Genomic DNA, 21877 nt, shown 5'->3' with positions numbered 1-21877 from the left:
TCCGCCCGCCCTGGCCTCCCAAAGTGCTGGGATTACAGGCATGAGCCACCATGCCTGGCCAGTTCAATGCATTTTGACAAACGTTTATACACCAGCACCATCAAAATATCACCCCCAAAAGTTCCCTATCCCTCCTTCCAGTCACCTCCTGCCCCCTCACTCCTGGCCCTAGGAGAACAATGATTTGCTGTCCTCCATCTTTATAGAATAGTTAGCCTTTTATGGAATTTCACATGTGTGGAATCATATGCTATATAAATATATATTTTTTTTCTTTTGAGACAGGGTCTCGCTCTGTTGCCCAGGCTGGAGTGTAGTGGTGTGATGTTGGCTCACTGCAACCTCCGCCTCTTGGGCTCAAGTGATTCTCCCGCCTCAGCCCCCCAAGTAGCTGGGAGTATAGGCATGAGCCACGACTCCCAGCTAATATTTGTATTTTTTTTGTAGAGACGGAATTTCACCATGTTGCCCAGGCTGGTCTCAAACTCCTGACCTCAAGTGATCTAACTACCTTGGCCTCCCGAAGTGCTGAGATGAGAGGTGTGAGTCACGGTGTCTGGCCTATACATTCTTTATGTACAGCTTCTTTCACTAAGCATAATTTTAAAAAATTCATCCATGTAGTTATATGTAACAATAGTTTCCTTTTCGTTGAGTAGTATTGCATTGAATGAATATACTAACATTTGTTTATTCGATAGACATTTATGATGTTTTGAGTTTTGGGCTATTAATAAAGCTGCTATGAACATATGTGTACAGGTCTTGCAGTGGATACACGTTTTTGTTGATCTTGGGTAAATACCTGTAAGTGCGATTTCTGGGTTACATGGTCAGTGTATGTTTAACTTCACAAGAAACTGGCAAGCTGTTCTCTGGAGTGGCCATACCATTTTACACTCTCACTAGGGGTTTGTGAGAGTTTTAGTTGCTCCCCATCCTTCTCTAAACTTGGTTTTGTGAGAATTTTTTTTTTTTGGAGACAGTCTCACTCCGTTGCCAGGTTGGAGTGCGGTGGCACCATCCCAGCTCACTGCAATCTTCGCCTCCCAGGTTCAAACAATTCTCCTGCCTCAGCCTCCCCAGTAGTTGGGATTACAGGCATTTGCCACCACACCCGGCTAATTTTTGTATTTTTAGTAGAGACAGGATTTCACCATGTCAGTCAGGCTGGTCTCGAACTCCTGACCTCAAGTGATCTGCCCGCCTTGGCCTTCCAAAGTGCTGGGATTACAGGCGTGAGCCACTGCACCCGGTCTTTTGTGAGAATTTTTAATTTAAGCCATTCTGATGGGTGGCTAGTGCTCTACCATTTTCATTTACTGATGACTAATCACGTTGAACATCTTTTCAAGTGCTTCCTATACATTATTCACCTTTTTAAATAAAACTGGAAGGATGGTTTACAAGCTGATTTGTGCATACTGGAACAGAACGGAAGCAGCAAGAAAGTTATTAGGCTCTACTGGCCCAGTGGCTGGTATATCTAGCCTAGGGGGAAGAATGTATTTTGCTAATAAATTTAGGCAAAATTTTGCTCTTTGCAGGTGGGCAACATTTAGCAACAGATTGAGTGCCTGAGCCTTAAGACTCCACTTTATTTTTCTCTTTTTTCCTAACTCCAAGGAACCAGTAATCTTCGTTCTTAATTAATTGCATCATCTACTTTCTGTAGTACCTCTCCTAATTCTGGGTGCTGCTGAAGGAAGATGCTGAATCATTCGAACCTAACATATGTTAGGTTCAAGGAGTTTATCATCGTCTAGTTATTTCTCTAACTCCTCAGGCACATCTCATACAGTAATTCTATCCTTTCTCCTTCCTTAAGATCTTGACTTTTTTTTTTCCTTCCCCCTGAGACAGGGTCTTGCTGTTACCCAGGCTGGTGTGCAGTGGTGCAGATATACTCGCTGCAGCTTCAACCTCCGAGGCTCAAGTGATCCTCCTACTTCAGCCTCCTGAATAGCTGGGATTATAGGTGCACACCACCATGCCTGGCAAATTTTTTTTTTTTTTTTTTTTTTTGTAGAGGCAGGGTCTTCCTATGTTGCTAAGGCTGTTCTCAAACTCCTGGCCTCAAGTGATCCTCCTGCCTTGGCCTCCCAAAATATTAGGATTACAGGTGTGAGCCGCTACGCCCTGTCCTTAAGCTCTTAAGTTTGACTCAAAGTTTGACTGTCAGTAGATAGTTGTTTACTAAAGTTAGTCTTTAAGGATATTTTTTTCATATTTACAAATACTTTTAATTTGTAGCACTTTCAGGCAATATTTCATTGGTGTTATTTGCTGTTCACAATCATGACATTTAATGAAAATAAAATTAGAGAAAACAAAGCATCTATTACTCTACTATCCCAAAAAAAATCATATTGTTAATCTCTCACACTTCTTTCCAGGGCTTATTCTTTGTAGATAGCTTTAAAACTGAAATCTAATAGTCGTTTGTTACTATTTGGGGCTCAAAGCTTTACTGTGATTTATTGTGGTGATCTTCCTTCTTCTCTCTTGGATCCACAAAGCAGCAGCAACAGCCAACAGGACATAAGTACTCACCAGGAGGGACTGATGCCAGAATTGTCATGCCAGAGCCGAAGGCTGTGCAGGTCCCCTAAAGAGGACCGAGTGGTGAGAAGGAAGACATCCAGGCCCCCTCGTTCAAAGACTGTCTTCTGGGGGTCACAGAGATGATGGGGCTCACTCCGTCCCTCTGATCCATAGAGGGTGATGACAACCTACCATGAGACAGGGAAAGATAAAACAGAGGGAATTTTAACACGATTCTTTGGGTTTATCCCTAAGGAGAGAGATGAAGACATAGAAAACTGTATTTAGACCAAGTCTTTCGGATCTTAGACAAGCATAGAGAATTCTTCATACACACAGTATTTTTTTTTTCTGACATGAAGTCTTGCTCTGTCACCCAGGCTGGAGTACAGTGGCGTGATCTTGGCTCACTGCAACCTCCGCCTCCTGAGTTGAAGCAATTCTTGTGCCTCAACCTCCTATGTAGCTGTGATTACAGGCATGGGCCATCACGCTCAGCTAATTTCTGTATTTTTAGTAGAGAAGGGGTTTCACCTTGTTGGCCAGGCTGGTCTCAAACTCCTGACCTTAGGTGACCTCCCCATCTTGGCCTCCCAAAGTGTTGGGATTACAGGTGTGAGCCCCCATGCATGGCCCGCATGTACAGTTTAGAACTAGAAAATACCAATCTCTGATCGCTTTTAAAGTGCTATTGGTTGCCAGGATATCACCAGCTCAGAGTGTGTCTCATGTGGCAGAAGACACAAAGCAAGAACAAGTGAAGAACATTTATTTCATTAACCTTAGCTGTTGTAGCAGCCCTTCTTCGATATCCGGTGTAGACCTGAATAAGGTAGTGAAACTGAGCGCTGGGGTCATTATCAGCCAGGACAGTAACCTTCACCTGCAAGAAAAGCAGAACCAAGCAACTTACTAGGCCTCCACGTAGAATAGCTTCCGCCTCCTCCAACTGAGGAGCAGGAGGATGCACTCTGGCAGGTGTGGCAGCCCTACAGAAAGCAGGGCTGAGGTGTGGGCAGCAGACAGACACGTGAGCAGACCTAAGCCACTAAAGTGGGGATGAGGCCTGAACCTCCAGGGCCTGTATCTCTCAAGTGAAATAGTCATAGAATCACCCAATCAGGTCTTAAGCCTCTAAATCCTTGCACCTCTCTCCCACTTAGGTACCAGATAACAGAGAATACCCGGCTAAATTTGCATTTCAGATAAACTATGAATAATTTGGGGCATGCTTACACTAAAGATGAACTATTTATTTAAAATACAAATTTAACTAGGTAGCCTGTATTTTTGTTTACTAACGCGGACAACCCTACACCCAGGGCAACAAGAAATGAACACTTAGCGTATTCTAGAATTTCCAAGTGCAAGAAAACATAGGAAGAATAAACACATGGAAAGAAGAGGCTGTCAAAAGATTTTTGTTTTAAAAAACATACCATATGGCCGGGCGCGGTGGCTCACGCCTGTAATCCCAGCACTTTGGGAGGCCGAGGCGGGCGGATCACAAGGTCAGGAGATCGAGACCACAGTGAAACCCCGTCTCTACTAAAAATACAAAAAAATTAGCCGGGCGCGGTGGCGGGCGCCTGTAGTCCCAGCTACTCAGGAGGCTGAGGCAGGAGAATGGCGTAAACCCAGGAGGCGGAGCTTGCAGTGAGCCGAGATCGCGCCACTGCACTCCAGCCTGGGCGACAGAGCAAGACTCCGTCTCAAAAAAAAAAAAAAAAAAAAAAAAAAAAAAAAAACCAAAAACATACCATTTAAGTTTCTTGTATATAGTTACATTTTCATTTTTATTTTTTGAGATGGAGTCTTGCTATGTTGCCCAGGCTGGAGTGCAATGTTGTATTCTTGGCTCACTGCAACCTCCGCCTCCCAGGTTCAAGTGATCCTCCCACCTCAGCCTCCTGAGTGGCTGGGACTACAGACATGCGCCACCATGGCCGGTTAATTTTTGGATTTTTAGTAGAGAAGGGGTTTCACCACGTTGACCAGGCTGGTCTTGCTCTCTTGAACTCAAGTGATACACCCACCTCGGCCTCCCAAAGTGCTGGGATTACAGGCGTGAGCCACCTCACCCAGTCAGTTACATTAAATTATAATTTGATTTATATGTAACTTTTTTTTTTTTTTTTGAGACAGAGTCTCACTCTGTCAGTCAGGCTGGAGTGCAGTGGCATGATCTTGGCTCACTGCAACCTCTGTCTCCCAGGCTCAAGCGACTCTCCTGCCTCAGCCTCCCAAGTAGCTGGGATTACAGGTTCGCGCCACCACACCTGGCTAATTTTTGTATTTTTAGTAGAGATGGGGTTTCACCATGTTGGCCAGGCTGGTCTCGAACTCCTGACCTCAGGTGATCCACCTGCCTCGGCCTCTGAAAGTGCTGGGATTACAGGTGTGAGCCACTGCACCTGGCCAATTCACATATAACTTTCATATCCAATGTATAAAGTAAGATAAACTTGCATTTGACTTTAGTTAAGCTCTCTAGGTCTTTTGTTTTCCTTTTTGGAGACTGGGTCTCTGTTGCCCAGGCTGGAGTAAAGTGGCACGATAGCTCACTGCAGCCTCAACGATTCTGGGCTCAAGTGATCTTCCCACCTCAGCTACCCAAGTGGCTGGAACTACAAGCATGCACCACCATGCCTGGCTCATATTGTTTTTAATTTTTAATAGAGACAAGGTCTTGCTATGGTGCCCAGGCTTGCCTTCAACTCCTGAGTTCAAGTGATCCTCCTGCCCTGGCCTCCCAAAATGTTGGAATTACAGGCATGAGCCACTGCACCTGGCTAGTATTTTCTTTTGGCTCATTCCTGTCCTAGAAGGAGTCCCACAAGGGTCCAATCTTGGAACCAAAGGAAACAAAAATAGAGAAAAGGTTCTTAGGTCTTCAGAGAGTAGACACGAAGATAAACGTAAGAAAAGTTCCACTTGAATTTCTATGCCTCCCAGTACCAGGCTTTGACAAAGGTGTGTTTTTTTCCCCCATCTTATTTAATTACTGAAGACCATCATGGCAAATCTGTTGAACTCAAACTCTCGTTACCTTCTGCATATCTGCTTGATCCTTTTTCCAAGCCCACACAACTGTGATCACATAGAATCCTAAAAGGCCAGCCAGCAGTGACACCCCAACAGGATTGTTGGTCACGCGAAGGAACAGTTCAACCGTGTCTTCAACATTCACGGTCCTGGGCACGACAAAGAAGTCGCTGGCAAAGAAGGTCAGGTGGTTACAGAGACACTGTGTCCTCAGAATTGTGCTCTGTGGCCCAACCTGGAATTAGAATCAAGACGTTGATTCTAGTTCGACAGAGTGCTAAGGAGGGGACAGACATAAAACAAACACCAGCAATTTAGAGATGGAAAGAGGTGCCTGGATCTCTCATTCACCGCTGGTGATGACGTAAATTAGTATAACCAATATGGAAAGCAATTTAGCAACATCTAGTACAGCTGAAGAAGCACAAACTCTTTGAATCCTACAATTCCAGTTCTGAGTGTATATATGTTCTAGGGGAACTGTGCACATGTGTATAAAGATATGCAAAAAGGAATGTTTTGTCACCCTTGTTGATAATTATCAAAAATAGGAAACAACTTATATATTCAATAACAGAACATACAAATTAACGGTACATAAGTAAGCAGAGGCAAACTGATGGAATTCTATACAGCAGTTAAAAATGAATGAATTAGCCAGGTGCAGAGGCTCACATCTGTAATTCCAGCACTTTGAGAGGCTGAGGCAGGTGGATCACCTGAGGCTAGGAGTTTGAGACCAGCCTGGACAACATGGTGAAACCCCATCTCTACTAAAAATATAAAAAATTAGCCAGGCGTGGTGATGGGCGCCTGTAGTCCCAGCTACTTGGGAGGCTGAGGCAGGAGAATTGCTTGAACCCGGGAGGCAGAGGTTGCAGTGAGCCGAGGCCACAGCAGTGCATTCCATCCTGGGTGACAGAACAGGACTGTCTCCAAAACAAATAAATAAAATTTTAAAAAATGGATGAATTAGAGGTAGATGTATCAACATGGATAAATGCTGAGTGAATAAAACAAGAGATATGTACAGTATAATGCCACTTGCACACAGCCTAAGAAGCATGCAAAACACTTATTTATCTATTCCTTGTCAGTTTCCCTCTCCAGAATGTCAGTTCATGAGGATATTGTCTTGTTCACTGCTGCATCTCTAGTTCCTAGACTTGGGCATGGCACGTAGAAGACACTCAATAAATATTTGCTGAAAGAATGAATTCCCCCCTCAAATTCAGGCCAGTAGTTACCCTTTGGTGGAAGGGAAGGAAGGAGAGAGAGACTAGAGAGGGATACACAGCGGGCTTTAATTACTCCTGAGTGTTTTATTATTTAAGAAAATCTGAAGCAGAGAAAAATACTAACTTTGATAAAGCTGAATGTGCATTCAATGTTTTTTATTATTCCATATGACTTTCCATATGTTAGAACATTTCTGCATATTTAAAAATATGTCAATAGGTGATTACATGGAAGCTACCAATTCTGTGTTTGGTTTCATGGATGAGAAGCCTCCAGTATTGTCATTATGACTACTTCTTTCCATGGCACAGGGTTAAGTCCTGGAGGCCCAAGCTAGTCCACCTTTGGAAGAACTCTTGTGCTGTACTTGGGGCAGGTCAATTCCTTTCATGGTGTCCAAGCACTTCAAAGAGCTTCAAGGAAGTGGGAAATATCCAAAGCCTTCTGCAATCAACAGGTGTGTGCTGAGAGAGGAGAGAAGCTCTCAAGCTACTCTTCTCAAAGTATGGTTTGCCTAACAAGCAGCACTGGGACAGCTGGGAGCTTGTTAGAAAGGCTTGACCAGAGCTACTGCTTCAGAATCTACATTTTAACAAGCTATTTATAGATTTGCTTGATAGCCATTGTCCAGCTATGACTGCCTGAGGCTTATGAATGGTGCAGATACCTTCCTAAGAATCCTCTTTCTCTCAGGCCTGTAATTCCAGCACTCTAGGAGGCCAAGGCAGGCGGATCACCTGAGGTCGGGAGTCTGAGACCAGCCTGACTAACATGGAGAAACCCCATCTCTACTAATTGTCCCTGTTTTCAGATGACATGATTGTATATTTAGAAAACCCCATGGTCTCAGCCCAAAATCTCCTTAAGCTGATAAGCAACTTCAGCAAAGTCTCAGGATACAAAATCAATGTGCAAAAATCACAAGCATTCTTATACACCAGTAACAGACAAACAGAGAGCCAAATCAGGAATGAACTCCCATTCACAATTGCTTCAAAGAGAATAAAATACCTAGGAATCCAACTTACAAGGGATGTAAAGGACCTCTTCAAGGAGAAGTACAAACCACTGCTCAGTGAAATAAAAGAGGACACAAACAAATGGAAGAATATACTATGCTCATGGATAGGAAGAATCAATATTGTGAAAATGGCCATACTGCCCAAGGTAATTTATAGATTCAATGCCATCCCCATTAAGCTACCAATGACTTTCTTCACAGAACTGGAAAAAACTACTTTAAAGTTCATATGGAACCAAAAAAGACCCCGCATTGCCAAGACAATCCTAAGCCAAAAGAACAAAGCTGGAGGCATCATGCTACCTGACTTCAAACAATACTACAAGGCTACGGTAACAAAAACAGCATATTACTGGTACCAAAACAGAGATATAGACCAATGGAACAGAACAGAGCCCTCAGAAATAATACCACATGTCTACAACCATCTGATCTTTGACAAACCTGACAAAAACAAGAAATGGGAAAAGGATTCCCTATTTAATAAATGGTGCTGGGAAAATTCACTAGCCATAAGTAGAAAGCTGAAACTGGATCCTTTCCTTACTCCTTATACGAAAATTAATTCAAGATGGATTAGAGACTTAAATGTTAGACCTAAAACCATAAAAACCCTAGAAGAAAACCTAGGTAATACCATTCAGGACATAGGCATGGGCAAGGACTTCATGTCTAAAACACCAAAAGCAATGGCAACAAAAGCCAAAATTGACAAATGGGATCTAATTAAACTAAAGAGTTTCTGCACAGCAAAAGAAACTACCATCAGAGTGAACAGGCAACCTACAGAATGGGAGAAAATTTTTGCAATCTACTTATCTGACAAAGAGCTAATATCCAGAACCTACAAATTTGCAAGGAAAAAACAAACAACCCCATCAAAAAGTGGGCAAAGGATATGAACAGACACTTCTCAAAAGAAGACATTCATACAGCCAACAGACACATGAAAAAATGCTCATCACTGGCCATCAGAGAAATGCAAATCAAAACCACAATGAGATACCATCTCACACCAGTTAGAATGGCAATCATTAAAAAATCAGGAAACAACAGGTGCTGGAGAGGATGTGGAGAAATAGGAACACTTTTACAATGTTGGTGGGACTGTAAACTAGTTCAACCATTGTGGAAAACAGTGTGGCGATTCCTCAAAGATCTAGAACTAGAAATACCATTTGACCCAGCTATCCCATTACTGGGTATATACCCAAAGGATTATAAATCATGCTGCTATAAAGACACATGCACACGTATGTTTATTGCGGCACTATTCACAATAGCAAAGACTTGGAATCAACCCAAATGTCCATCAGTGACAGACTGGATTAAGAAAATGTGGCACATATACACCATTGAATACTATGCAGCCATAAATCTATCACAAGAACAGAAAACCAAACACCACATGTTCTCACTCATAGGTGGGAATTGAACAATGAGATCACTTGGACACAGGAAGGGGAACATCACACACCGGGGCCTATTGTGGGGAGGGGGGAGTGGGGAGGGATAGCATTAGGAGATATACCTAATGTAAATGACAAGTTAATGGGTGCATCACACCAACATGGCACATGTATACATATGTAACAAATCTGCACGTTGTGCACATGTACCCTAGAACTTAAAGTATAATAAAAAAAAAAAAAATAATTAGCTGGGCATGGTGGTGCATGCCTGTAATCCCAGCTACTGGGGAGGCTGAGGCAGGAGAATTGCTTGAGCCCAGCGGGGTGGATGTTGTGGTGAGCCGAGATCGTGCTATCGCACTCCAGCCTGGGCAACGAGAGCGAAACTCCATCTAAAATAATAATACTAATAATACTAATAATAATAATCCTCTTTCTGGCCTCCCAAAGTTCAGGTGGGAGGATTGCTTGAGCCCAGAAGTTCAAGACCAGCATGGGCAACATGGCAAGACCCTGTCTGTCCAAAAATCTAAAACATTAGCCAGGCATAGTGGCAAATGCCTGTGGTCCCCACTACTTGAGGGGCTGAGGCAGGAGGATCTTTTGACCCCAGGAGGTTGAGGCTGCAGTAAGCTGTGATCACGTCCCTGCACTCCAGCCTGAGGGATAGAATGAGATCCCATCTCAAAAAAAAAAAAAAAAAAAAACCAAAAAACCAATTCTCTCTCCTCTTCCCAATCTAGATGGTACTTTCTCAGCTCTTTCTAGAACAACTTCATGATCTGCAAGACCTTATACCACATTATTTTAGCAACCGAACCAGGACTTTCATCAGGCAGGATCTCACAGAATCACGAGTGTACAAACGTAATAGTGCTGGTTTAAAGCAGTTGGACACCAGGAACAAGGTGATCATTACAAAAGTGACAACCTGTCCTCACCTGGCCTGGAATGTACAAGAATCTCAGAACGTATTTCTTGAGCTACTAAAGTTCTCTTTTGTTTAGCAAGAGGTTTCATTTTACCCACCCACAACATATTTAATACTTACAGAATTTTATGGCTTCCACATGCTGTTTTATTTTATCCACAATTGTCAGATCCACGCTGGACTGTGTTTGAGAAAGAAATTACAAAGACAAAGCACAAAGCTGCCCCTGCTTGGAAGAGCCACACTCGCCCTGCCCACCACACATAACCCTCCTCCTCCTTTGGCCAAGGCAGAGTTATTTGAAACCTCCTAGTTTTCTTTCTGGGCTGCCCCAAATGAGATGCATTGGGTTTAACAGCGGCGACAGCAGGAGAGAGACCCAAGAAGCGGCTCAGTTTCTTACTTGGCATCCGTTGCTGCTCCATGTCTGGTTGTGGCTCTCCCAGTAATAACACTGAGTGACGGCCGTGATGACCGAGACCAAGCTGGGCGTCTGCTGAGCACCCTTCTGGCTCTCACTCAGCACAGCTCTTATACAGTAGGTGCCAATCCCGTGCTGTAGATGCTCAGGAGTCAGCACCCATGTGTACTCCTCATCTTAGAACAAAGAAGAGTGCTTACTTGTATATCAAAACAGAACAAAACCACCATTAGAACCTCTCTTCTAAAGCATCTATTAATATTTTGCAAATGAGACCATGATAAACCTAGAGTCACAAATGATTGGAAAGAAAATGACCAGTGATACAATCCCGGGCTCTGGATTACTGCCATTCCAGTAAAGAACTATATCCTTTTGGCTGGGTGTGGTGGCTCATGCCTATAATCCCAGCACTTTGGGAAGCCAAGGCAGGCAGATCACTTGAGGTCAGAAGTTCGAGACCAGCCTGGTGAACGTGGTGAAACCCCATCTGTACTAAAAATACAAAAATTAGTGGGGTGTGGTGATGTGAGCCTGTAATCCCAGCTATTCAGGAGGCTGAGGCAGGAAAATTGCTTGAACCTGGGAGGTGGGAGTTGCAGTGAGCTGAAATCACAGCACGATACTCTAGCCTGGGCAACAGAGTGAGACTTTGTCTCAAAAAAAAGAATTATATTATTTTGGCATATGAACATTTAGACCTAATGATTTAGAATGCATTATGAGGTTTAGAAAAATGAAATGATCACACACCTAAGTTAGCAGATAGAAGACTAAGGTAACGAATGAAACCCCAGGGTGAAGCAAAGATAGGAACAGGGTGACTTCAGGAACAAAGCCCAGGACTGCACGCCAGGGACCTGAGGTCGGGCCTGGCTCTGTCACAAGCTGGCTGGTAGGGGCTGAGGCGAGTCACCCAGTCTCTCTGGGCCTCAAGCTTTCTCATCTTTCAAACAGTCCTGTCTGTCAAACAAAGGCTCTCGAAGGTCCCTTCCAGCTCTCAATGACATCACTGCCAAGATCAGCAAGAGAAACTGAGTGCATGGCCAGGCACAGTGGCTCATGCCTATAATCCAAGCACTTTGGGAGGTTAAGGCAGGAGGATTATTTGAGCCCAGGAGTTCGAGAACTAGCTTGGCCAACACGGTAAAACCATGTCTCTACTAAAAATACAAAAAATTAGCCAGGCATGGTGGTGCATGTGCCTGCAGTCCCAGCTGCTTGGGAGGCTGAGGGATGGGAATTGCTTGAACCCAGGAGGCGGAGGCTGCAGTGAGCCGGCAATGCGCCACCACATTCCAGCCCGGGCGACGGAGTGAGACTCCGTCTCAAAACAAACAAAAACAAAACTGAGTACCCCTCTGGAACTGGGAAAGGGCCCGTTAGTAATTCACGCAAACTCTGTAGTGGGCAGCCCGGTAGTGAGCATGGCTGCCTCAGGGACTTTGCCTAAAAGCAAGAACTTAAAAGTGATTGTTCCTGTGTGAGCAGGGCCCATGCGAGAGCCTCTCAATATGGAAGGTGGTCATGACGGGCGACTGTCGCATGCTTTCTCCATTCAGATTTTTCCCAACGTAAAAACAAATACAGAAGTGTAACTCTTAAGACTTTTCGGTAAAATGTTTAAAGTCGATACCCACAGAGCATGTTTTTGATCCAGTGTATCTGGGCACTATTTCTATCTATCAGGAATTTTTAGTTTTTAGAGACAGTGCCTTGCTCTGTCACCCAGGCTGGAGTGCAGTCGTATCGTCAAAACTCACTGAAGGTTTGAATTCCTTGGCTCAAGCGATCCTCTTGCCTCAACCTCCCAAGTAGCTAGGACTACAGATGCACGCCACCATGCCCGGCTAAATTTTTTTTTTTTTTTTTTTGATAGAGACAGAGTCTCGCTATGTTGCCCAGGCTAGTCTCAAACTCCTGGGCTTAAGAGATCCTCCTGCCGTGGCCTCTCAAAGTGCTGGCATTACAGGGGTGAGCCACTACACCAGGCTAGATATTTTTAACTTTAATGTTATGTCTCACAAATTCTTAACTTTTCTAAACTACAATACAGTCATTCTGGTCTTATACAAAGACTTATTGAGATATCATCAGGACCATCTTCCTCAAATCTTAGATTAGAAATAAAGTTGAAATACATACAACATATTTCATAGTCATCTGTAATATATAAATGTGAAGTACACGTAACCCATGGTGCTGTGAACGCTACTTCTGCTGTGGGTCTCAACATTTTATTATGAAAATCTTCAACAATACAGACAGAATTTTTTTTTTTTTTTTTTTTTGAGACGGAGTCTCGCTCTGTAGCCCAGGCTGGAGTGCAGTGGCCGGATCTCAGCTCACTGCAAGCTCCGCCTCCCGGGTTCACGCCATTCTCCGGCCTCAGCCTCCCGAGTAGCTGGGACTACAGGCGCCCGCCACCTCGCCCAGCTATTTTTTTGTATTTCTTAGTAGAGACGGGGTTTCACCGTGTTAGCCAGGATGGTTTCGATCTCCTGACCTCGTGGTCCGCCCATCTCGGCCTCCCAAAGTGCTGGGATTACAGGCTTGAGCCACCGCGCCCGGCCCAGACAGAATTTTACAGGGAATAACCATATAACCATTAACTAGATTCTACAATTAACATCTTACTAAATCTGCTTCCTCACGTACATACCCTTATCCATCCCATAATCAATCTTTTAAAAAATGCATTTCATTGTCACATATGTCTACACATGTGGCAAAACCACACAGAACTCAATACACACACATACAGAAATGTGCTTGTAAACCTGGTGAAATCGGAATAAAATGTGATTGTATTAATGTTATTTTCTGGTTGTGATATACTATAGTAATGCAAGATGCTGCCATTCAGAGAAACTGGATGAGAGGTATACAAGCTGTCTCTGTTCTTTTTTTTTTTTTTTTTTTTTTTTTTTTGAGGCAGAGTCTCTGTCACCCAGGCGGGAGTGCAGTGGCACAATCTCAGCTCACTGCAACCTCTGCCTCCCGGGTTCAAGCGATTCTTGTGCCTCAGCCTCCCAAGTAGCTGGGATTACAGGTGCCCACCACCATGACCAGGTAATTTTTGTATTTTTAGTAGAGATGAGGTTTTCCATGTTGGTCAGCCTAGTCTCAAACTCCTGACCTCAGGTGATCCACCCACCTCAGCCTCCCAAAGTGCTAGGATTACAGTGTGATTACAGGCAGGAGCCACTGAGAGCCTAGGCTGTCTCTCTATTTTTTGGAGACCAAGTCTTGCTCTGCAGCCCAGGTGGGAGTGCAATGGTGTGATCTCTGCTCACTGCAACCTCCACCTCTCAGGTTTAAGCAACTCTGCGTCTGCCTCCCAAGTAGCTGGGATTAAAGGTGCCCGCGACCATGCCCACCCAGCTAATTTTTTGTATTTTTAGTAGAGACAGTTTCACCATGTTGGCCAGGACGGTCTCAAACTCCTGACCTCAGGTGATCCACTCGCCTTGGCCTCCCAAAGTGCTGGGATTACAGGTGTGAGCCACTGCGCTTGGCCTGTCTCTGTTATTTCTTATAACTGCATGGGAATCTACAATTATCTGAAAATAAAAATTAAAAAAAAAAAATGTGGCCAGGTACAGTAGCTCATGCCTGTAATCCCAGCACATTGGGAGGCTGACACAAAGAATATTTGAGGCCAGGAGTTCAAGACCAGCCTGGGCAATATGGCAAGACCCTTTCGCTACAAATTTTTTTTTTTTTTTTTTTTTTGAGACAGAGTCTCGCTCTTTCACCCAGGCTGGAGCACAATGGCGCGATCTCAGCTCACTGCAAGCAATGCCTCCCGGGTTCATGCCATTCTCTTGCCTCAGCCTCCCAAGTAGCTAGGACTACAGGTGCCTGCCACCACGCCTGGCTAATTTTTTTTGCATTTTTAGTAAAGACGGGATTTCACCGTGTTAGCCAGGATAGGAGGGTCTTGATCTCCTGACCTCGTGATCTACCCGCCTCAGCCTCCCAAAGTGCTGGGATTACAGGCGTGAGCCACCGTGCCCAGCCTACAAAATTAAAAGAAAAAAATTAGCCAGACGTGGTGGTGTGCACTTGTAGTCCCAGCTACTCAAGAGGCGAAGGCAGGAGGATCCCCTGAGCTTGACATTTTGAGGCTGCAGTGAACAATGATGGTGCCACTGCACTCCATCCTAGGCAAAACAAAATCAAAGTAAGTTTCTGACAGCTGATTGGGTTTTACCTTTTTGCCACACCTTATCCTTCGGAAGGGTGATGTTCAGGTGGAAGTGAGTGCAGTTAGGCTGATACTGGAACCCCAGGTAGAGCGTCATTAAAAGGGGACTGTCAGGATCTATGCTCACTATCAGGGATTTCTCCAAGGAGGTGATGTTCACTGTGATTGTAAGCTGATCTGTGCTCATGTTGAAGCTGGTGGGATGGGTTTCCATGCTAACGTTTCTCCAGAGCATGATCTAGAATAAGAGACAGTTAATCATTATAATGGTCCATCCACTGATGCCTTTCAAAATCCTTTATATTGATAAGGTAAGGAAACTTCCTAGGTCTTCCTCCTTTTTTCTGAGATGGGGTCTTGCTATGTTGGCCAGGTTGGTCTTGAACTCCTGGTCTCAAGCAATCCTCCCGCTTCAGTCTCCCAAAATGCTAGGATTATAGGCATGAGCCACTGTGCCCAGCCAGGTCTTCTTCATTGGATGTTAGTAGCTAATATTGCTGGGGTTAAGGGTAAGTACATAGTCCAAGACCTAAAACACTTCTTATTCTTATTATTTTTGAGACTAAGTCTTACTCTGTCACCCAGGCTGGAGCGCAGTGGCACAATCTCAGCTCACTGCAAACTTCACCTCCCAGATTCAAGCTATTATGCCTCAGGCTTCAGAGTAGCTGGGATAACCGCCGCCCACCACCATACTGGGTTAATTTTTGTATTTTTAGTAGAGACGGGGTTTCATCATGTCGACCAGGCTGGTCTTGAACTCCTGACCTCAAGTGATCTGCCTGCATCCCAAAGTGCTGGGATTACAGGCGTAAGTCAGTGCACCCGGCCCTCTAAAACACTTTTTCTAAGGGTAAGGTGTACCTCTTTGTAAAAGTTCCTAATATGTTAATAACAAAACAATGGCACAGTCATCGGTCTAACATGATTCCCTTTAAGTTGTTGCATCCTTCGATCCTGTTCCAGAATATCCCATTCTCTTCTATTTTATTCCCTAAGAATCAGTTCCTACCTCAATGTCCTCCACTAAATCATGGACTTGGAGCAATTTGCGATTAGCGCTTAGTAACACACTTCCAATGCTTCCAACAACGTTTCTGTGGTCCAAATCCTTGAAGGGATTGAAAGCTAGTCCTGTTACCTAGAGACAAGGAAAAGTACAGTTTTATCCATTGCTGAAATATTTTTAAATGACTCCAATAGAAAGATATATCATATATATAATATGTATATACGTGTGTGTGCCTACACACACACACACACCTATATATATATATATATATTTTTTTTTTTTTTTGAGAAACTCATGCTCTGTCAACCAGGTTGGAGTGCAGTGGCGTGACCTTGGCTCACTGTAACCTCCACCTCCCATGTTCAAGCAATTCTCCTGCCTCAGCCTCCCAAGTAGCTGGGATTACAGGTGCATACCACCACGCCTGGCTAATTTTTGTATTTTTAGAAGAGACAGGGTTTCGCTATGTTGGCCAGGCTGGCCTCAAACTCCTGACCTCAGGTGATCCACCCGCATTGGCCTCCCAAGTGTTGAGATTACAGGCTTGAGCCACCATGCCCAGCTGGATATCATATATTAAAGTAAACATTGGGATGTGCCCCCTACTAATACCACAAATGAAATAACATTCCCCATTATAGCCTCTATGAGAAATAGTAAGTTAAAGATGAATTATACTTGGGACCCTCAGAATTATTTTTAATCTTTATATCTAGAGGATTCTACTTTACTAGGAAGTAACTATTCTGCTCTTCAGGATAAGGCAACAATGCTACTTTTATTTGTCAGGTAACTGCTGAAAGAAATACAATATGCCGATATGACTGGGTTGGTATACTGAGTCAACAATTATTTCGGTAGTCCCAGCTTTTTGTAAATAGTGCAGAGGCCGGGCATGGTGGCTCACACCTGTAATCCCAGCACTATGGGAGGCTTAGGCAGGCGAATCACCTGAGGTCCATAGTTCGAGATCAGTCTGGCCAACGTGGCGAAACCCCGTCTCTATACAAAAATTAGCCAGGCGTGGTGGCGGGCGCCTGTAATCCCAGCTACTTGGGAGACTGAGGGAGGGGAATTGCTTGAACCCAGGAGGTAGAGGTTACAGTGAGCTGAGATCACGCTACTGCACTCCAGCCTGGGTGACAGATTGAGACTCCATCTCGAAAACAACAACAACAACAACAACAACAACAACACAGCAACAACAACAAAAAAAACAAACTGCAGAGTTGAGATCAATCCAAATCACGGAACAGAAATTTAGTTAAATCCAGAAATCTGCTTAATGCTCCCAAGTTCTACAGTGGATTACTTTTAAGAGGCCTCTATCCCTGCCAGTGTAAAATAAAAACGAATGCCACATCAACTCTCTCATCTGATCTGGTCTGTTAGGCTTACATTTCATGGTACATTACTTTCACCCAAATGCCTCCATGGCCATCAGATCCCACTTTCATTCTGACCATGATCAATTTCACACTCACTTGGACATTAACTCCTGGGTGTTGATTCAAGAGCTCCTTCAAAGCCAAAGCCGACGGAAAGCCCAGTCTCACAGGGGCTGGGTGACCCAGAGTGTAAGAGCTCAGTGGTAAGGTGGATGTGTTTTGTCTAATGAGAAAAGTGAAAATGGAAGTCAATTTTTGTATGTCCTCTGAAAGTGAAAAACACCGTGAAACTCTCCCTGTTCCTTCCTCTCACTAACCTGCTCAGCAGCAGAGTAGCAACGGAGGAGGTCAAAGTCACTGAAGACTCGGGAGACTGGTCCTGCTCTAGAAATGCTTCCCCGATATTCCCAAGCTCCGCCAAGGACATTTCCAGGATGTCTTCTACCTGCATGGAGAGGAAGACAGCGTGTGACCTGTAAAACCTCAGTGTCTTATGTTAGTAAACGGTTTCGGAGAAGACTGGAAAGGGAATTTTCACAGTGACGTAATGAAGGGTGGTATTCCTTAGAGAGGGCCTCGGACTCTCACAGAAAGTACCTGCAGCCTAGCTAAAGACTTACCGTCCTTTGAACCAAACTAAGAGGGCCTGCCAAGGAAATATGCCTTTGCCCCATCATATAATTGCCCCAGACCTGCTCATGCTAGAGTTTTTAAATGACAGCTTTATTGAGATAACTTTCACACATACACTTCATCCACTCAGAGTATATAATTTAATGTTTTTTAGTATATTCACAGCGTTGTGCAACCAATACCACAATCTAATTTTAGGATTCATCCTCCCTAAAATAAATACTCCTGACCTCAGGTGATCCACCTCCCTGGTGGCTGGGTGCGGTGGCTCATACCTGTAATCCCAGCACTTTGGGAGGCTAAGGCAGGTGGATCACTTGAGACCTACCTGGCCGACATTGTGAAACCTTGTCTCTACTAAAAGTACAAAAAATTAGACAGGCATGGTGGCGTGCGCCTATAGTCTCAGCTACTCGGGAGGCTGAGGTGGGAGAATAGCTTGAACCTGGGAGGCAGAGGTTGCAGTGAGCCCAGATCACGCCACAGCACTCCAGCCTGGGCAACAGAGCGAGACTCTGTCTCAAAATAAAATAAACCTGGTACCCATTAGCAGTCACTCCCCATTTCCCCATCCCTAGTCCCTCTAGCTCTAGGCAACCACGAGTCTACTTTCTGTGTCTATAGGTTTACCTCTTCAGGACATTTCATATAAATGAATCACAACATACAGTCTTTTGTGACAGCTTCTTTCACCTGGCATAATGTTTTCAAAGCTCATGTTGGAGCACGTACCAGGACTTCATCCCTTTATGTTGCTGAATAATATTCCATTGTATGAACAGACCAGATTGTACTTAGCCATCTGTCAGATCGTAGATGTGTGGGTTATCTCCACTTTTTGGCTATCTAGCTACTAAACCATGCTGCTACAAAGATGAGCGTACGAGTTTTTGTATGGACATATGTTTTTCAACTCTCTTGGGTAGATGCTAGGAGTAGAATTGCTAGGTTACATGGTAATTCTATTTTTTACATTTTAAGCAACTGCCAAATTGTTTTCCAAAGCGGCTGCATCATTTTACAATTGAACAATGGATAGGTGCAAGTTCTCTGCATCCTTGCCAATACTTGTTATTTTCTGTCTTTTTGGGTGTGAAGCGGCATCTCATTTTGGATTTGACTTGCATTTCCCTAATGACCAATGAAGTTGAGCATCTTTTCAAGTGAATAGCAAACATAACCTATGAGTATTTGCCTTATGCCAACACTTTCCTAAATTCTTTTTTTTTTTTTTGATGGAGTCTCACTCTGTTGCCCAGGCTGGAGTGTAGTGGCACGATCTGAGTTCACTGCAACCTCTGCCTCCTGGGTTCAAGTGATTCTCCTGCCTCAGCCTCCTGAATAGCTGGGATTACAGGCATGTGCCACCACGCCTGGCTAATTTTTGTATTTTTAGTAGAGATGCAGTTTCGCCATGTTGGCCAGGCTGGTCTCAAACTCCCGACCTTAGGTGTTCTGCCTGCCTTGGCCTCCCAAAGTGTTGGGATTACAGGCATTAGCCACCGGGTCCAGCCCCTAAGTCCTTTTCACTTGATTACAGCACTAGGGAGTATTGGCTCACTGGTAGGTGGGGAGGGAGACCCCAGAGAAGGCTTGGCAGAGTGGTTTTTCTGCAGCACATACTTCAGCAAGATTCTCTTTAAAGGTCTGGGGAGAGGCTGTGATACCTGGACCTGTCAAGATTAAAATGCTTCTAAGCAGATATGGCCACCTGCAGATCTGGCACCTACCTGCTCAGTATCACGCTTGGATTCCAGCCAACTTCCTTCTCCAGCTTTGGTGACATCGTTGAAGGAATGAAAGGGGCAGACAGTCGCAGGAACTTTGAAGTCCAGACTGCTGCTGTTCAGAAATGGGATCCTGAGTAACTCCTCACTCAGGTAAATAAGGGAATTGATGAGATTAACCTGGGAGTATTAGAAAGCAAACATACATCCTTGTTTATGATTTTTTCTTTTTTCTTTTTATTTTTGAAGACAGAGTTTCACTCCTGTTGCCCAGGCTGGAATGCAATCGGCTCACTGCAACCTCCACCTCCCGGGTTCAAGCAATTCTTCTGCCTCAGCCTCCTGAGCAGCTGGGACTACAGGCATGAGCCACCATGCCTGGCTAATTTTGTATTTTTAGCAGAGACAGGGTTTCTCCATGTTGGTCAAGCTGGTCTCTCGAACTCCTGACCTCAGGTGATCTTCCCATCTTGGCCTCCCAAAGTGCTGGGATTACAGGTGTGGGCCACCATGCTCAGCCTATGATTGCTTTTTAAAATTGTAAGAGATGTGGTCTTGCTCTGTTGCCCAGGCCGGAGTGCAGTGGTACAATCATGGCTCACTGCAGCCTTGAACTCCTGGGCTCAAGCAATCCTCCTTCTTCAGCCTCCCCAGTAGCTAGGACAGAGGTGTGCACCACCACGCCTAATTTTAAAATTTTTTTTGTAGAGGAGGCGGCTCACTATGTTGCTCAGGCTGGTCTCAAACACCTGGCCCCAAGAGACCCTCCTGTCTTGGCCTCCCAACGTGTTGGGTTACAGGCATGAGCCACACACCTAGCACACGATTGCTTAAAATTTGCATACTTCTTATTAGCAGCTTAATATTCTTTATACATTTCAAATGCATTTTATTAAAAAAGTTACAATTTGACAGGGAAGGAGAATATATAACCTATAAGGGAGGATTCATATTTCATGTTATTTTGACGAATTGATAATTCTTTTTGAGTGGTAAGTAGACCAAATATCCAATTAACACCACCAGACTAAAAAAAGGAAGGAAGAAAAGACCAATGCTGAGTTTTTTGTCTTTTTAACTTGAGACAGAGTGTGGCTCTGTCACCCAGGCTGGAGTGCAGTGGTAGAGTCTTGGCTCGCTGCAATCTCCACCTTCTGGGCTCAAACCATCCTCCCATCTCACCTCCCAAGTAGCTGCAACTACAGGCACACACCACCACTCCCGGTTAAGTTTTGTATTTTCCTAGAGACGGGGTTTCACCATGTTGCCCAGGCTGGTTTTGAACTCTTGGGCTCAAGCTATCTGCCTGCTTCAGCCTCCCAAGGTGCTGGGATTACAGGTAGGAGCCACCGAGTCCCACTGAATGCCCAGACTTCTAACAAATACATCAGCAAGGCAGTAAGCTGATTAATGAACAAACGAACATAAACACAGTATATCCAACAATGTCACTACTGATCAATTTAATTCATAACTTTCCAGATTTAAAGGTACAAATATGCTTGCTAAAATTTAAATATAGTCTTTATAATGCTAAGCTTGGCATAAGGCACAATCTCCAGATTCTCTTTTTCTTTTCTTTTTCTGGAGACACAGTCTCTCAGTCATCCAGGCTGGAGCGCAGTGGCGTGATCTTGGCTCACTGCCTCTGTCTCCTGGGTCCAAGCAATTATTGTGGCACCCACCACCAAGCCCAGGCTAATTTTTGTTTTTTTCAGTAGAGACAGGTTTTGCCATGTTGCCCAGTCAGGTCTCGAACTCCTGGCCTCATGTGATCCACCCGCCTCGACCTTCCACGGTGCTGGGATTACAGGCGTGAGCCACCGCACCCAGCCTCAGATGCTTTTTCTGTTTTCCATGTTTCCCTCTCTCCTATCTTCTTCCCTCCCATTCACCCTCCGCTTACCTGAGCTGGCTTAAAAAATCTTGGGGTTAAGGCTGTTAGTTTCTGGAGGAACTCACAAGCTTCCTGTAGTTTGTTATGAGCTTGCAAACCATGAACTGCTCTGCTGAAGTTTCCTGCTATCTCATCTATGACCTACCGGGAACAAAGTTGTCAAAATTACTTCTACAAGATTACTGTACTGTAGTAGTCAGGGAGATTGTTTTAATCAAAGTTGACCTTGGATAACATTATAAACTCTATGAATCACAGCTCTCTGAAACAGTGATTACTTTCAGAAGCTTTTCTGTGAGTGGACAGAATTTATTTCTACTTCCATACGATCGAGAAAACGAATAACGAGTTTAGACAATGATTGCTCCAAGGGCAAATGAGTCTGGAAATAAGATTT

General features: G+C 44.3%; 1 protein-coding gene across 8 annotated transcripts in view; it reads right to left on the bottom strand.

The window, feature by feature from the left end:
* LOC105491548 (polycystin 1 like 3, transient receptor potential channel interacting) overlaps positions 1-21877 on the bottom strand; it is an 88881-nt gene that overhangs the window by 51054 nt on the left and 15950 nt on the right. For all 8 annotated transcript variants that reach the window (XR_011616563.1, XM_071084871.1, XM_071084873.1 and 5 more), the window contains 10 exons: positions 21490-21621; positions 19587-19763; positions 17541-17668; positions 17320-17446; positions 15836-15964; positions 14830-15061; positions 10596-10789; positions 5594-5824; positions 3326-3427; positions 2554-2732 (listed from right to left, as the gene is read on the bottom strand). Coding sequence is in view for 7 of the 8 variants with exons in the window: in XM_071084871.1 (XP_070940972.1) it covers positions 2554-2732; positions 3326-3427; positions 5594-5824; positions 10596-10789; positions 14830-15061; positions 15836-15964; positions 17320-17446; positions 17541-17668; positions 19587-19763; positions 21490-21621 (1631 nt within the window). In the remaining variant the exon portion in view is untranslated. The remainder of the gene's footprint in view (positions 1-2553; positions 2733-3325; positions 3428-5593; positions 5825-10595; positions 10790-14829; positions 15062-15835; positions 15965-17319; positions 17447-17540; positions 17669-19586; positions 19764-21489; positions 21622-21877) is intronic.

Source organism: Macaca nemestrina, chromosome 18, assembly GCF_043159975.1.
Source record: "Macaca nemestrina isolate mMacNem1 chromosome 18, mMacNem.hap1, whole genome shotgun sequence".
NCBI classification, from domain to species: domain Eukaryota; kingdom Metazoa; phylum Chordata; class Mammalia; order Primates; family Cercopithecidae; genus Macaca; species Macaca nemestrina.
Note: the sequence above shows the minus strand (reverse complement) of the source record. Positions and strands in the feature narration are given on the sequence as shown.